The sequence below is a fragment of the Nicotiana tabacum genome, chromosome 15 (genome assembly GCF_000715075.1).
Source record: "Nicotiana tabacum cultivar K326 chromosome 15, ASM71507v2, whole genome shotgun sequence".
NCBI lineage: Eukaryota > Viridiplantae > Streptophyta > Magnoliopsida > Solanales > Solanaceae > Nicotiana > Nicotiana tabacum.
In genome coordinates, this window is record NC_134094.1 from 62540907 (window position 1) to 62552988 (window position 12082).

The 12082-nt window shown below is 37.8% G+C and overlaps 1 protein-coding gene across 1 annotated transcript; it reads right to left on the minus strand.

Moving 5' to 3' along the window:
- Nucleotides 1-291: 291 nt before the first annotated feature.
- LOC107814392 (nonsense-mediated mRNA decay factor SMG7) lies at nt 292-8743 on the minus strand. The gene is given in 11 exon segments (XM_016639805.2): nt 292-788; nt 2098-2239; nt 2362-2482; nt 2564-3667; nt 3669-4332; nt 4422-4654; nt 6320-6442; nt 6549-7160; nt 7417-7545; nt 7617-7714; nt 8386-8743. Coding segments are annotated over 7 exon segments (2907 nt in total). The 5' UTR covers nt 7489-7545; nt 7617-7714; nt 8386-8743; the 3' UTR covers nt 292-788; nt 2098-2239; nt 2362-2383.
- Between the last annotated feature and the right edge of the window lie 3339 nt (nt 8744-12082).

Here is a 12082-nt window from a genome sequence, read left to right on the forward strand (position 1 = left end):
TCCAACAACAATCTGTAACTGAATCATAACAGACTATACTAGTTAATCTTGCTGACTGTTGGCCCCCAACTTGGATAGCACTGGAGATATTTACAGCATCATAACAGAGAACCAATGCTTGCTACTGGCAAAATCAAGGCCAGAATACGACACTTAAAACATTGAAGAACGAAAAGGCATGATGCACATACCGGAAACAAAGACAACAGGGTGCCTAGCGAAACAAAAGGTTTGGGCATTCTCAGCTTGGGAAAATGCCATACCAAGATACAGATGACCGAACACTAATTATCCAACAACAATTTGTAACTGGATCACAAGCAGCATAACAAATTCAAATAACATACATGACAGGATATTGCCACTAGTTGACATTGAAACAAATCAAAAGTTGAGATAACCATATGCATGCATAATCACATACTTATTTCCATACAACATCCATAGTTACCCCCTGATAACTACTACTACTCCATGATCTCATGCAAAATCCCATTGAAGAATTTTCAGGAAGACATGTTAACTGCTGCCATGATATCCACTTACTTACACATTTAATATTTGGAAACTGCTCATCATCATCGCATGTAGCAGAACTTTGTAAGAGAAATCTCCGATCAGATAGGTAGACTAGCTTCTCTCTCATTGACACCAACCAGCAATCCACCAAAATCTGACATACCAACCGTGCACCATCCAAACAGGCAAGGTTCTTACTTCCAAAGCTCCCAAACCCTGCACCTACTGACCTCGGTCTGACATGTCGAGTCTGAAGAGCTAGGCACAAGCTGGTATACACCCAAAAAAGTGAGTTATTTTTTATAAATATATTGCTTGGATAACTGAGAAATCCATTATTTTTGTCTTCGAAGCTCGGTGGAAAGTGGGGGTCCTCTCACCTTACTCTCCTAAGTGAGAATTTTTAAGAAAGGGTAAACTATGTCGATGCATAACCAGGGAATTAACCTTAATAACCTCAAGTTGATAACAGGAAAGAAAGGGTGTGTTTGGTATGAAGGAAAACATTTTCTTACTTACTCTCTGGTGTTTAGTTAGGTGGCAGAAAATATTTTTTAAAAAATATATAATTTAGGAAAACATTATAGGAGAAGAAATGTGTACGAGCGAGAAAAGGTGGAAGGTCGGGGTCTAGGGGCTAGGGTGGGGTGGAGGGGGTGCGTGGGTGAGTTGGATGGGTGGGGGTGGCACTGGGGGTTTTGGGGGTGGGTGATGGAAATGGAGTGTGGGTGGGGTGAAAGGGTGGCAGGGTAGGGGTTAGGGGTAGGAGTGGGAGAGTGAGGGGTGGGGGGTGGTAGAGGGGTGGGGTGGGGGTGAGAAATAGGATGGGGAAGGTTGAAAAAGAGATTTGAAAAATATTTTACTCTTCTTGGTGGGGAAGTCATTTTCCTCCAATTTAAGGAAAATGTTGTTAGAGTCCATGAGGAAAATGTTCACCAAAACATTTAAGCCAACCAAATATGTGAAAATTGAAAACATTTTCTAGAAAATATTTTCCTTCATACCAAACACACCCAAAGTGTGGGAAGTTTTAAATTGGAATTCAATAGCTGAAGAATGAAAATATCATAGTTATTCAGGCACTCATTTTCCTTCAAATAAGAAAAGCATAATAGTACTCAGATTCCAGCCCCAAGTTAACCCCAGCCCCAACAAACGTAAAAAAAAAAAAAAAAAGAAAGAAAAACACCAGTGTCCCCAAATACTTTCCAGACCCAACCAGCAAAAGCACATAATAGTTATTAAGCTCGCTCATAGAAAATATCAGGGTAATGAAAGAGCCATCAAGAGCTTGAATTTGTTCTTACATTGGAAGTCATTCTATTCTTCTCTATGTAAATTCTTCGGGGTTTTCCTCCCATGCTAGGAAGAAAAATAAAAATGAGGGGAACTTTCTCAGCGGACTACCGAGAAAATAAAAGCCATCCCCTCATTAATGAATTATCAAAAAATGTTAAAAGTGTGTCCAACATATTAACTAATCGTGTGGACTCAAATGCAACAGTAGAGATCCAAGAGAATGGGAGAAGGAGGGAGGAAGGGAGGGGAGAGTAAGGGAGGAAGAGAGAGCACGAATACCTGCTCAACAGCAAGTGCCCGCAACACTCCAAGACCATCCATGCTGCGAGAAAACTTAATTAACCTTGGCCACACTGCAAATACGATGGTTGAACGTCATAGCAACAGGCCGCTGGACATCGCCACGGTAATTGTTAACAACCTGGAAAAGCTTGAGCAGCCAACTGTAAGAAAGATAAAATGCAGGGCTCGGAAAGATAAAAGCAGTCATAGAGAATGTGTTCAAATAATTCTCTGTTAAGGTACAGAAAAATATCATTTTACCATCTAATCTCCTGTATCCATATCACACAAAAAAACGGCCTTCCCACAGAGACTGTCCTTCATGCCGCTGAGGCAGTTCAACAGACTGTTGGTTTCCACTCTGGAGTTGCTGAGGTTGCTCCTGGTACAGTTTTAATTGTTCAGATATCTGATAGTCCTCCCAACCTCTCCGGTTCCCTGATTGCACATGCAGAGAGTTTACCTGTTTCCCAGGGAAAGGAAAGCTCACCATCCCAACGGAGCTACTACTCTTGCTCATTGAGTGGTAGTTTTGTGTTGAATGATTAATGGAGTTATTGAAACCAATGCTCTGATGTGATGAAGGCAACTGATATCCAGCCAGCCAGCTAAAGTCATCCATAGGAGGAAGAGTAGTATGTTCATTCTTTATGGTCATTGCTGAAGAAGACTCCTCCAGGACTTTCGAAGGAACAGAACCAAAGCCTGGAGGCGGACCCAGATGCCTATTAGGTCTGCTAACTGGATTTTTCCTTATGCCTGTTGACATGACTGATGGGGACTTAATTGACATGCTATGAATACCAACTACTGAGGATGAAAGTGAACTGAAGTTAGATGGTATGGCAGCATCTGGGATATGCACAGGAATATTATTTGTCATGCCAAAATTGAAAGACTGGGGAAAAGGGACAGAATATGGCATAGGTGGAAATACTTGATCTTGCAACTCAGATATTATAGCTGGACCATTTCTTATCATGTTCAAGCTGCCAAATCCATTCATAACAGCAGCTCGTTCAACGGACCACAATAAAGCACTTGGTTGAATGGGCTGCATATATTGGCCACTGTTATTGGCAATACTTGAGGGTGGCCTTGCACTAGCATGTAATGCACTCTGCATGATCAATCCATCAAGTGCAGCTGAAAATGGACCCATTTCTTTTCCTAGACCAACAGAGGCCACGCTAACCGCAGGAGGAACACTGGCAGCACTAACACCAGAAACATGACCTTCTGAGGTCATCATGTTTGAAGCGCTTCCATTCACATGCTTTTCTACCACCGATGGCTTAAAAACAATTACCTCATCTTCTTCCTCACCTTCCACATACAATTGTTGCTTTGGCTGCAGAGCTCCTACAGTTAACTGCCCTGCAGCTGAATTCTCCAACTCAATACCACTCAATTTGGTAACTTCCATGGAGCAATTAAGCGCATAATCATCAGATACTTGAGGCTCAATGCCAAGGATGAATTTCTTTGCTCTACCGTCAAAATATATTCCCTCTTCTCCAACACGGACCACATTAGCAAGAGCCTTTCCTGCTGCTATTATCCTCCTGGAGACGTGATTTCTTCTCTTTGATGCCACCATCACCACCAAAAGAATGTTTCCTTGAAAAATCAAGGATAAGTTGTGCCGGAAGAAAAGGTATAAATCCTCTCAGCTCAAAATCCTCGGGTAATGCAAGACGATTATCGCTCTCTCCTTCATCATACCTGCTCATATTGAAGAAGCACGCATCATCCTTGTCATAAGCAACAAACTTAAACCCACTAGACAAAAGCTTATTAAAGAAAGCAATGTAGTTCTTCCAGAAAAATGATCTAGCCCTGGTTTGCTTCTCTTCTGGTTCGTTGCCAAGTGCAACATCTTGACGGCTCGCTAACCATTCTACAAACACCAAAACCCCTGGCAAAAGGAAGCTTGTTGTGGGATCATTTAACTGGACACATCTTTCAACTACATGACCCATGAACTCAAACACAGCAGTGAATGCATTCTGTAGAAGAACCGATCTTTGTAAAATCTCAGCATATGACTGGTTTTCGCTTTCCTTATTCACGTTATGAACAGTGAATATTAGGATGGCCACGAGCCTTACAAAAGCCAGTTTACAATCGGCAGTGTCAGAACCAAAATTATACTTCTCATCAGTCCCAGAAGAGAGAAGCTCAAGCAGATCATTTTTAACCACCGATTGCACTTCTCCAAAAGTCTCCAAACTGGTTAAGGCAAACAGAGCAATAATATCTTAACGATATATTATAGTCAAATATCAGAGAATTGTATTACAGCATGGACAGGAAAATACCTAGTGCGAGTGAAAAGAATACCATTCAATCGAACAAATCTTGTGCTGAAGGTTTTGAAGATGTCAGACATACTAGAACCTTTTTCCTGGACTGAACTTGCTTCAACCCTACCATCTTTCAGTGGATGCCTCGTTTCTCCTTTACTTCTTCCTTTGCCAGTTGTACGAGGACGTACGGCCTTGGTGGAGGAAGCTTTAGTATCCCCCACAAGTTGAGAGTAACACTGACGGTTCTGCCAAAAGATGATAACAGATGTCACTGTTCACAAATTTTTCAAAGGACCAATAACATCTAATTAAACAAATAAAATTTACATGAGGAACAACAGAAATCCACAATTTATTGGGTTGCATAAGTTCTCGGTGATTCACATTGATAGTTAACATGCGTTCAAAGTAATAGAGTTAATCTTACCATTCAAAAGATAAAACTAAAGGTCATCGACACAAGAGTAACATCACTGAGTCTTGCAGTAAAGGTCACTCGAAATAGCAAATATTCTGGAAACCGCCAATGTCCAAACCACGCTAAACAAAAAAAATTGAAATTCCTCCCCAATCTCTTTCGGAATTACAAAAATGATACGCATGTATGTCAAAATTTTAACAGATTCCTATTTCTACTAACAGTGGTAGAGCCAGGAATACTAACGGCATTCAAGAAAATAATGAAAAAATGCCCCATTTCTATTTTTTAGCCACTTTTGCCACTACACTACAAGCTTTTTTATTTGAAGTGGAATCAAAAGTCCCTACCTAACATGTGGCACTCCACTGTCTACTAGGCCACAAGAAACGGGTACGGTACAACTCTACATACATAGCATACAATTAAACATTCTCTAAGCCACAAACCAACTTCATTACCTGTCTATGGTTAGCTATTACATAAATCGTCAATATTGTCCGCTATTAGAGCAGGTTACGGTACAACATTCTTAGCTTTACCAAAATCATTTATTGTTATGTACCACGAGAAATACCACGCTGCTACAAGATATTTGCGGCAGTTCTAACACAGACAAGCAGGAGATATATGACATAATTCAAGCCATTCTAAATAACTCTCACTACTAAATCTTTTCCTGCATCCGCATATGGGTAACATCGAACATCTATTTTCTCAAGAAGGCACCAAGGATGAGAACCATGAGGTCTCATATTCAAATCCCAGCAGAAACACTAGGTGTTTTCTTCTCATTTGTTCTGGTAGGAGGCAACAGGTATCCCATGGAATTAGTCGAGGTGCATGCACACTCGTCCTGACACCATGGTTATATACCCAAAAAAAAAGAACGTACCAAGCCAACAACTAAAGTAAAGATCTCAATCCAGACTAAATAATACCTAGTAGTCATGATCCTACATAAGAAACAAACTCCAGTTGGTCAATCATAAACATTCTCACCACCAACATAAGGATGCAACTTTTCCAACATAAAAAACAAAGAATCTACTTCCTCCATTTCAATTTATGTGACGTAGTTTGACTCAGCACGGAGTTTAAGCAAAAAAGAAAGACTTTTGAAACTTGTGATTTTAAAAGCTTAAGGATAAATGCATTTGTGGGGCTTTCAATTTGCGTGGCTATAAAAGCTTCTCACTAAGGGTACTAAGGGTAAAATGGATAAAAGAGAAAGTTTAAAGTTAAATTATTTCCAAATGTAGAAATATGTCATTATTTTGGAATGGACTAATAAGGAAAGTGCGTCATATAATTTGAACCGGAGGGGTTCCTAAATCAATTATCTAATGACCACATTACACAAGAGTGTGTGTGTGTGTGTGGGGGGGGGGGGGAGGCGTCATAAATACAGGAGAAAAAAAGAAAGAGCTGTCAAGGATCTTAACCGAACTACCAGCAAGATTTTGAAATATCTTCTCAATAGGCTGTTTACCTTCTCAAATGCAATGATCAAGTTATCCCTTGCCGTGGCAAAAGGGCTTTCTACTGCAAGACTGCGAAAATAGCGATAAATAGCCACAAGCTCATCATTGGAATAGGAAGCCAGTATTGCAAGCTGAGGAAACGCAATAAGCCATCACAATAAGAACAGTCAGAAAAACAAAATGTTTCATATGAAGGTTACTCAATAATGATATTCCCCATTTGCTCACAGAAAATACCTGGTGATGAGGATTGCCACTTGAAGGCCAAAGTGAAGAAGCTTGCAGGTAATAACACGAAGCAGCCGCAAAATCACAAGCTTTGGAATCACCCACACCATATAAGCCTTTGTACCGAGCAAGATCGCCAAGATAAATCAAACAACTATGGCAGGATATCAATCCTTTCTTCACCTCCACAGATTTGTTACCATCTTTAGAGGAAGGAATCTGATTTTCTTGATCATCAGAGAATAATCCCAGCGGCAGGCCATACTTGGCCCTAATATTTAGCATCAAATCATGATAAAAGCCTGTTGCTTCTGAAAGAAAAGTTTTAAACTGTGTTCTGATCTTTGTGACGCGATCAGGTCCACTACGACGGGGAACTTTCCCATTCTGAGAATTGGTTGACACACTAGAATTTACAGCAGCATTGAAGTGTGCGCGCAATTCCTCAATTCTCCTGTAATGCAACTGCCACAAGGCATACTCTATTTCATGTTGTTCTGAGAAGGCATTATCCTCAAGGATGATAGCTTCGTAGTTTTCTCGCATTTGTTGCCATGCACTTGGGTCAGAAGGAACTCTAGCTTGTGCTGCTTTTCTACGTTTATTCTCCAACTCAACATTCTTTTGGGGAAAAAAATTATGTTAAGTAAAAAATGTCAATTACAAGCTCCAAACAAGTAAATATGCAGCTGCTCTTTTTATGCAAGAAGATAAACTAGACAGATATAGCTAGCAGCTTTACAGACAACAAACACGTCTTTATGCAAGGATGTCCAACTTGCAGCTTTACAAGTAAAGCAACACAAATGAATGCATGATTGTTTTACATATATAAACACTCAATTCAAATGGAAAAGCAATCAGATGATAAGGCAACCTTGTTGTAGAGGCGCTGAACTTGCTCGCGAGACAAATGATCGACAGCACTATCCATTGGAATGGTCATCATCCATCAATTAGACCAAACGTCTCCAATGATTCCAAAAGCAACACCAAAACATTTAATCTGCAGGATAACATCTCAATAAGATATCAATAGGTAATTATTTAAAACAGAAAAAGGAGATGCAACCTTACACCCATCAATCAGCATCCTACGAGTGAAATTGTGAAGCGACTATCATATTCACAACCTTACTCCAATATGACAAATGCGTTCTTCAAATGAAATAACACTGCAACACGAGCATACAAAAACCACAATATTACCATTTTTTAAGTTGACAAATAGCTGCAATACCACATTCAGTCTTGAGTACGGAAAAAAAAAGGGTCCAATTTAAGGTATAAAAATCACATTTATGCCCAACAAGTTTCTCTTTTTCTTTTTCTTTTTTTTTGGGGCCAAATCACTTCAAACTTGTAAAATAACCACAATATTGTCATTTATATTTTTGGTTAAAAAAGGCAAAAGGCTTAAGCTGTAATAACCATCATATAAGCCCCGTTTTTTCATACTCACTTCGAAACTGTCAATTTACATTATATAAGCTGAGACCAGCTTTTCGAGACAAACCAATTTCAATTATACTAGCAGAAACTCTAATCCACAACGAAAAAATAAAATTATCATCATTATTTTCGAAACACACAATCATTGTTCCCATAATTAAATAAATAAATAAGCAAACCTGATTTTCCCAAGATTCTTATCAAAGACAGAAAAAATTAGACTTAAAGACAAACGGTTCACAAGAGAAAAACAATAACCAACCAAAAAATTTCACACACACCCGAATACAAGAAAAACCTTAATAAGACAAGAATATGAAGAAACAGATCAAATATTCCCAAATTCACACATGCAAATTCCAAACAAAATCTACCCATATAGCCAAGAACTTACCTAAAACAAAAATCAGATCTAGGGAAATCCCACTTAGAATCGCCTAGATTCATCCAAATTCTTCGAAGTGTAAGCCTTATATGTATATGTATGTAAAATCCACGTTTAGAAGGGGTTCAGAATAGTAGGGTTAGAGGAAATTTAGAGCTATTTTGAAGCCATAAGAGAAGAATGGGGGAGACGAAGAGAAAGAGGAGAGAAGAAGAGAAGACTTTTTACATGAAAATCATCGGAAAAAAAGGCTTCTATTTCTTTTTTCTCTTTTTCTTTTTTCTTTTTCCTCCTTGGTGTGGTCGTAGGCGGCTCTATCACACCGTCTCACAATCCTACCCAAAAGTCTTATCTTTAAAGCTTGTTTGGAAAGCCGCATAATTGGGCGTAATTATATAATATGTCACTCTAGCCAAGTAATTATTCTCTCTGTTTAAAAAATATAAATATATTGTTATTTGAATAGTCAAATAAAATTTTCTTTTATCATATTTTTTACAAATCTATATCTATATTTATTATTTATTATTTATCTATCTATATATATTTAGTATCTATCTATCTATATCTATCTATATTATTATAAAAGTATGAATATAATGTTAGTTTATAAAAATAACCTTATAATATTAAGCATAATAACTCACAATAAAATGACATAACTGAAATTCTAGACATTTGTCATCCTATTAGTTTTAGGACATAATACTACAAGTTAGGACTCGTACATGATTACCTTTAGGAATCTTACGAATATAACTAAATTGTCACTAAGTTGAACGTAGTGTATTTACTAAAAGGGTCAAGATTTTATAAGCAGGATTTTATAAGCAGGAGGGCTAGTGTATTTACAAGTTACAAATATCACTAAGTTGAATTATTCTAATTGCACTTCACGCTCCAAATTTTTTGATGATTAAATTTATCTTTCTTGGGTGAAACGGGGATATCTTGATTGGGGGAAAGAACGGGAAAATACCATATGACCCAATATATCTGACAAGTCGCACTATACGTCAACCCAAGATGCATCTTCCTCTCCAGGACTTCGGAAAGGAACTTTTGGAACACCAATAGGCATTAAATGAAAGAAAGAACTAAATACTATATTTCACTTTGAGGTGGAAACGTAACAATTTTTTTTATTGTCGTTATAATATTCATATTGGTTTTTATCGTATTTATTTTATCCATAGATTATAAAAATTCATAAAGAAAGACATAATGAATAAACTCAAATTATTATGAATAGGTCTTTCTAATAATAAATAAGTATGGACACATTCGCTCATAGAAAATGGGATCAACTCCCCCATTGCGTATTGGTACTTATCGAGTATAGAATAAATCTGCTTCTCTTTGTTCCTACGAATAGAATTATTCCATTATTACCAACAGAATAGAACACCCTTGTTCGGAAATAATCGACTGAACAAGAGTGGTCCATAGGATAGTCATAGTATAGTCTCTTCCAATGCAATAAAGTTATATAGTGTCTATTTATCTTTGATATAAGGGGTATTTTCATGGGTTTGCCTTGATATCGTATTCATACCATTGTATTGAATGATCCTGGTCGGTTGCTTTCTGTTCATATAATGCATACAACTCTGGTTGCTGGTTGGGCCGGTTCGATGGCTCTATATGAATTAGCGATTTTTGATCCTTCTGATCCTGTTCTTGATCCAATGTGGAGACAGGGTATGTTCGTTATACCCTTCATGATTCGTTTAGGAATAACCAATTCATAGGGCGGTTGGAGCATCACAGGGGGGACTGTAACGAATCGAGGTATTTGGAGTTACGAAGGTGTAGCTGGAGCACACATTGTGTTTTCTGGCTTATGCTTTTTGGCAGCTATCTGGCATTGGGTGTATTGGGATTTAGAAATATTTTGTGATGAATGTGCAGGAAAACCCTCTTTGAATTTGCCAAAGATCTTTGGAATTCATTTATTTCTCTCAGGGGTGGCTTGATTTGATTTTGGTGCATTTTATATAACAGGCTTGTATGGTCCCGGAATATGGGTGTCCGACCCTTATGGACTAATGGGAAAAGTACAACCTGTAAATCCAGTGTGGAGCGTGGAAGGTTTTGATCCTTTTGTTCTAGGAGGAATAGCCTCTCATCATATTGCAGCAGGAACATTGGGTATATTAGCGGGCCTATTCCATCTTAGCATTCGTCCGCCACAACGTCTATACAAAGGATTGTGTATGGGAAATATTGAAACTGTCCTTTCCAGACGAACTGCAGTAGGAGATTTATTAAAACCATTGTATTCGAAATATGGTAAAGTAGCTCCTGGGTGGGGAACTACTCCTTTGATGGGTGTCGCAATGGCCTTATTTGCGGTATTTCTATCTATTATTTTGGAGATTTATAATTCTTCCGTTTTATTGGATAGAATTTCAATGAATTAGATCTATAAGAACCACAAAGTTCTTGCTTTTGAGTCCAAAATGAATCATTTAGAGCTCCGATTTCTAGTCCATTCTATTTTCTTTTGCTAGTTCGATGGTGGAATTTCTTTGTTTCTGTATTTCCGGAGTATGAGTGTGTGACTTGTTATAATTGATCCTATTGATAGTACAGAGAATGGGTATGTCATCTTGATAGAGATGGTTCTACTTCGTCAGATATTTATTCTAATATTTAGAACACGAAATAGATTAAGAAATATTTGAACTATGATTCATACTTAATATTCAGACCTCGTGTCTGGGCTCCAAAAAAATTTCAAACAAAGAATTCTAATTTCTAAATCAAAAGATTCTTTTCTTTCAACCCCTATTTATATTTTAACCAAAAGCAAAACCTTTCTTTGAATTTTTAGTCATTCTATTTATTCAGGGGAATAAGTGATGATCCGAGGATTCTTACTCAGGGAATCCTTGATTTGATTTAGGTTAGGTTTTTTTATTGAATCATCACGGTTCTAGTATGAATCTGAGGTTTTAATCGATTTATAGAGTCTTAACAAGAGAATTCCTATCAATAATAAAGAAAATAAATAATAAAAGCCATATTCCACAAAAATAAATTCTAGAAAGAAATAGGGAAAAAGAAAATTCAAGAGGCCCATAAGTATCAAAATAAAGATAAAGACGAATGCGCCAACTTGATATTTTGGTATTATCGCCACAAAAAAGAGCTTTCGGATTTTCCAGAGAAGATGGGATCAGAACTTAATAAATTTAAAACTTTCTATTCCATATCCGTTGCAACTAGTATTTTGGTATTTTTGCTTGAGCTGTACGAGATGAAAGTCTCATATACGGTTCTCAGAGGGGGGAGTTACGCCTATCTCAATAAAGTATATGATTGGTTCGAAGAACGTCTCGAGATTCAAGCAATTGTGGATGATATAACTAGTAAATACTTTCCTCCCCACGTCAATATATTTTATTGTTTAGGGGGTATTACGCTTACTTATTTTTTAGTACAAGTAGCTACTGGGTTTGCTAAGACTTTTTACTATCGTCCGACCGTTACTGAAGCTTTTGCTTCTGTTCAATACATAATGACTGAAGCCAACTTTGGTTGGTTAATCCGATCAGTTCATCGATGGTCGGCAAGTATGATGGTCCTAATGATTGTCACGACCCAAATCGATGGGCCGCGATGGGTACCCGATACTTTACTCAACCGAGTACTAACATAACGTATCTTTCTTATTACATCATCATAGGTAAGTGAGCCAGAA